This window comes from Ichthyophthirius multifiliis, assembly GCF_000220395.1.
Source record: "Ichthyophthirius multifiliis unplaced genomic scaffold scaff_1120509250315, whole genome shotgun sequence".
In the NCBI taxonomy this organism is placed as follows: Eukaryota; Ciliophora; class Oligohymenophorea; order Hymenostomatida; genus Ichthyophthirius; species Ichthyophthirius multifiliis.
In genome coordinates, this window is record NW_004086863.1 from 2,735 (window position 1) to 8,903 (window position 6,169).

A 6,169-nucleotide genomic window follows, 5' to 3' on the forward strand; every position below is an offset into this window, starting at 1 on the left:
CCTTAGTTTTTAAAGTAATTAGTCTTAAATAAATGAAAGTATTTATTCTAATAAACTTAATAATAACTAATGTAATTAAATATTATATTATATAAATCATTAATTTTATATTTTTTTATAGTTATTTTATTTTCAGATAATTAAATTGCAAATTATTAAAAATAAAAATTTTCATGATAAATTTTAGTAATATCAATCTTTGCATTTGATCATGATAAAAAAAAAATATTTAAATTTTAATATAAATATTTTTTTATTTGAGTATTTTTGATAAATAATTACAAAAATATAAGAAATATTATTTATATATTTTTTCTAATAATTTTACATTTTATATTTTTTTAAAGAAATAACTAAAAAAAATTATTAAATAATTAATTAAACTAAATATTAAAAAATATATACATATATATTATATCTATATCATGCATTTTTTTATATATATTTTTTTAAACTATTGACTAATATAATTAAATATAATTTCTGGACTAAGAAAGACCATTTTTTCTTTAATACTAATAAACCACTAATCAAATATTTAATATTTTTTAAGATATTTAATTTTCCCCTTAATTTGTTATCATTTTCATCAAAAACATTTTTATTAAATCTCTTATGAAGTAATTTACATAAAAATAAAATATTATTAATTTTATTTTCCATAATATTTCTTTCATAAAGTTTTTATTTGAAAATAGGTAACCTAATTAATTGAAATACTTATTAAATTTTTGTTACTATTATTATTATTTATATATATCACATCAATATTTAAATTTTATTTATTTTTCTTTTTATCCACCTAATTTATATTTTTTTCTTATTTTTTATTTACTTCAATAAAATATAATCGGATAAAGTTTGAAATGAAGTCGTTTTTAATATTTTTTTGTCTCATATTTAACAAGTATTTTTGTCTTTTTTATATTTTATCAGGGCAATATATAAAAATTAATTATTTAATTTATATAAATGTAATATGGATAATTAATATATTATGCAAAAGTCTAAAGTATATAAACTTTAGTAGAGAAATATCACTAAGCATTATATTTGAAAATTTTAATATATGAATATATTTTATTATTTCATAAGATTATTTTAATTATTAATGAACTATTTATAATCGTGAATTTTTAATTTTTTTTAAGTATACACTTTAAATTTTTTTCACTATTAAAAATTTTAGTTAATAATTAAAATAGATTATTATCTTCAATTATAAAAATAATTTAAAATATCATTATCTAGAATTCTTAAAATTCTATGTTCATTAAACTATTTATTTAAAAACCAAATAAAAAAACAATAAATTATTTATATTTTATACTTAAGAATCCTAAAAGCTATACTAATTTATTGTTTATGAAAATACATAATTATATATGATTAATATTATAAATTGTATTTATTTAATTGATAAAATTGATTTAATAGACATTATATATTGCTATTTAAATTTAAAAAACATTTATATTTATTTATTTAATAATTTTTTTAAATAAGTCATTAATTTATAAAATATTCTTTACAATCATATTAAAATTTTAGATTATTATATAATTAATAAATAATGTGTATTTTAATTTTTAATTAATTATAAAAATAAATATTAAAATTTTATCTTAATTGAATTAATTTTAAAAAAACATTAAAAATTAAATAATTAATTTTTTTCAAATAAAAATATATTCTTTTTTTTTATTATTTTTTTCAATATTATACCGTTTATTTTATTTTTATTTTTTATAATATAAAATAAAAATTACATTAATTAAAAAAGAAAATATTAAAAAGAAAAATATATTTTATTTTACCAAAAAAAAAAAATGCATTTAAATATATAAACTCATAAAAAAACATCTATTTTTGCAAATTAAGCATAAGAATAAAACAATATAATTATAACAACCGAATCTGAAAAAAACGATTAATCATCACAAAAAATAATTTCAAATAATAACACATTATTTAATAAGCAAGTAGAATATTATAATATTTTTTTTTTAAATATTTATATATATAAACATTAAAAGTAAAACTACAATCAACTTTAAAAATTATCTTTAAAATAAAATTAAAAAGATATTAATTTAATATCTTAATTTTAAGAAAAATAATAGTAATTATTATAATAAAATCATTAATTATAAGATTAATAGTAACCAAAATAGCGAATATCTAAATTGTAAGCAAGAAATTCAGCTAGAAATTCAAGTTTGAATGTATCTTCAATATCGTTTCCTAATGGATTTGTTTTTGATTAAGATATAATTAACTAATTAGCTCCTGCAGTAAAAATAAATAAAATTAAACAATCTAACCTAAATTATAAATTTCAATCTTAACATACCCCCTTTGACCCTTTAAAAAATTAAACAAGCAAAATCAGTGAACAGAATTAATTAAATAGAATAGAAACATAAAAGTCCTAATATTAAAAAAAACGAAAAAGCAGTACTAATTCTGCAAATTTATTCGAAAAAAGAATAGTAGAAATAATTGGAGATAAGTGTGTAATTTAAACAAAAGAAGAAAATCAATTATAAAGCATAGTTAGTAAAATTATATAATTATTTCTTCTTAAAAATTACTTTTGTGATAAAATCGATCCCTTTAAAATACCTTGTTTTATATGGAATAGTATTATGTGTGTTTTTATCGTTTTTTTACTTTCTTTTTCCTATATTAAGGTTTTCGTTTCTGATAATAATGAAATAACTTATTTCCAGAAAGAATTTGCAAGTATTGGTATTTTTATTTTGTATTTAAAACTTTTATTTAATAGTAATTTAAATAAAAGATATAAAAATAATATAAATATAATTAGAAAAATAGCTTAAAATATTCTACCTTTAATAACTCTTTTTAAAAATATATTTTTGGAAGAATTTATTATTTAAAATTATTCAAATTTAAATAAAATATTTGAAATTCTTATTTATGGAAAGCTTTTTGATATATTAGATTATTTTATGTTCTTATAAACTTTTCTCGTCAAATTTAGATTTCTTAAATTATATCTTATATTAAGTTTAAGTGCCAAAATAATCCTTTATTCCCATTTTTCAGTTGGATTTCTTTTTTTATTAGATATATATGGTTCTTCATAAACTAATAATAATAAACTTTATTAAAGCGAAAATTATTTTTATTTGTTATATAAATAACTGGAAGATATCTTTAGTTTTAGTTAATCTTAAATTATTAAATTTTAAGATATTAATACATTAGGCTAAGGAATATTATTTATATATATTTTATTTTAATTTTTTTATAAAATATACTTCATCCAACAAGCTTATATAATAGTAAAAGATTGTCAAAATCAGATAAATTTTTTAGTTAAATTAAGATAATAATTACATTTATATTAAATTAATCAAGATCATGTTCTAAATGATATTTTATGGAGATTTTAAAATGCTAATTTAGGAACCGAAGTACTCGAATAAGATTTAAAACCAAATTAAATTATTAATTTAATACCTGAAAATAAAAAAAAGGAAATCAAGAATTAACTCATCAATTTACTCTCTTCAAAAGTTAAATGGTTTACTTACTTTAACGATGAAACTAAAAACTCAATAATAGAATTTTCTACTGAATAAATGCATTTACCCCATGAAGTTATTATAGATACAACTATCTAATATTATGATTTTTATTTTATTTTAGAAGGATAAGTGGAAGTATAAAAAAAAAAAAACAAACAAACAAAAATACAAAAAAATAAAGGTCAAAACCTAAGATAAAACCCTAATAGCGTTAAAAAAAGGAGAATCATTTGGAGAATTAAGCTTTTTTACAGGAAAAGAGTCATTATGTAAAATAATAACGACTTCCCAAGTGAAGCTATTGAAAGTAAACAGAGAGCATTTTTTATCTTATCTGAAACAATATTAATAGGAATACCATAAATTCTGTATGATTAGAGATACTATAAATTTGAAATTATTATTCAATTAAATTGATATTAAATGTTATATATGTACTTAACATACTCATTTATCTACTTAATGTCCAAAAGTAACCTATTAACCGAATTTAAAATATTTAAGAAGCACTTGGTTTTCAGATAATTACTAAGAAAGAAAAAAATGTGACCGGAATACTCGAATTAATATAAATGCAAGAGCTAATTTAGATCAAGTACAATTTGCAATAAGCTGTATTATGGATGATTCATATCAAAGCTTTAATGATTTTAATAATATGGATAACTAAGGAAATTCTGATAAATACTCTTAAGATGATTTTGATGATGATTTAGATATTTTAAAATCTTCTAATGTAAATAATAATATTGGTCTATATAAAGGAAGTAGTTTATAAAAAGAAGAAGATTGTATTAATAGCTAAATTATTTTAAAAAACTAATATTTTTAATAATAATAATTATAAGGGAAATAAAAATAGAGCAGAAAAAGTGAAGATTTCAAAGTTATTTAATAAACTTCTGAATTAATGTAAAATATGTCTTTGTAATAAATTGAAATTTCTTCCTAATCTCTTATTTAAAAAAACAATTTTATTAATAATACAAAATAATATGAGATGCCTATCATTATTTAAAAATAAACCGAATAAATCGAAGAAAATAACAATTAATAACAGCAATTATATTTTGATATAGTTGGTTGTTTTTTACATTATTTTCCTTAAAATAATATAGATAAAGTATTATAAAAATATAATAATTGAAAATAAATTTGTAGTATTTTTCTTATTTTGTATATTTATTATTATTTATATATATATAAAAATCACCATTTTTTCTTTTTATCTCTATTAATACATCCAAAAGCTATTAATATTCTATCAAAAAATGTTTCCTCTCTAAATTTATTGATATCATTTTATCTTTTTAAATTCAAATACCTATTACTTAAAACTGAGCTTTTTAAATTTTCTACTTCTTCGTCAACTTTATGAGATATTTGGAATTATTGATTTTCTTTAATTGTTTTTTTATAGTTTTTTTACTCACAAGAAAAAGACCTTAATTGTTTATTATTTTATGAATTTTTAGAAGTATTTAATAGACTTTATTATTATAAACTTAATTAATTTTATTATTATTCCAATACTTATAGATAATTAAGCCCTTAAATTTCATAATTTTTAATCATCCAAGGATGTTCGAATATATTTTATAAAGTAATTCTTTTTAAAGGGTTAATTTAGAGAATATTAATTAATAAATCTTTCAGTTCCAAAGATATATTTTAATTAAAATTAATAGTTAATTATTATTATTCAAATTTTATTTCTGATAAATATAATTATCATAAACAGGAGTTTAACCATGAGTTAATTCATATAAAAGTATTCCCAAAGACCATATATCTACACGATGATCATGGGGAACTCTTGCCTTTATTTCAGGAGCCATATAATCTAAAGTACCACAAAATGTAATTCTTTCATCTGCTCTTTCTGCGCTTAAACCAAAATCACAAACTTTTAATATATTTTAAGAATTTAATAATAAATTTTCTGGCTTTTTTTTTTTTAATAATATATATCTTAAATTATAAAAAATATGAATATTTATTTTAAACTTTTAAATCTCTATGTATTATATCATTTTTATGTAAATGATCAATAGCCAAACATGTTTAAAAAAAAAAGCAAAAGCAGTTTTTTCTAAAAAAAATTAAGACTTTTTTAATATTTAAAATAAATTGCCTTTCTCACAATACTCGAGAACTAAATATACATTTTGTTTATCCTCGAAAAAACTAAAAAGTTTACAAATATTTTAATGAATCATTTTTTTTTATAGTTTAATTTCTCTTTTTAAATTTTCAATAGAACATAATTTAACCCCCACCTTCTTTAGAAATCTATTATATATATTATAAAAAAGTATATATATATAAATATATAATAATATAAATATAGTTAAAATAATATATAAATATATATATATATATATATTTATATATATATAATTATATTTAATATATTTATTTATTTGAATATATATAAATAAATAAATAAATTTATATAATATATAAAATTTTATTATAAAATTAATATAAAATATATTAACTATTTTTTTTTTACACATTTAATTGCAACTTTTTTACCAGAATAATTATCTATTGCAAGTTTCACGTGACTATATGCACCATGTCCTAAGTTAGATTTTTTTGATGTTATA

The 6,169-nt window shown here is 16.5% G+C and overlaps 1 protein-coding gene across 1 annotated transcript, besides 3 other annotated features; it reads right to left on the reverse strand. All coding sequences in view use genetic code 6, as the record gives it.

Annotated features, from left to right (window-relative positions):
- Positions 1-4,711: 4,711 nt before the first annotated feature.
- Positions 4,712-4,751: a microsatellite.
- A 508-nt stretch (positions 4,752-5,259) lies between these two features.
- IMG5_065120 (protein kinase domain protein) lies at positions 5,260-5,836 on the reverse strand (the record flags this gene model as incomplete). Its single annotated transcript, XM_004036912.1, has 2 exons — positions 5,260-5,503; positions 5,565-5,836. Coding segments are annotated over 2 exons (516 nt in total), but the record flags the coding sequence as incomplete, so codon positions are not given.
- A 36-nt stretch (positions 5,837-5,872) lies between these two features.
- Positions 5,873-6,022: a microsatellite.
- Positions 5,873-6,053: a microsatellite.
- The last annotated feature ends 116 nt before the right edge of the window (positions 6,054-6,169 follow it).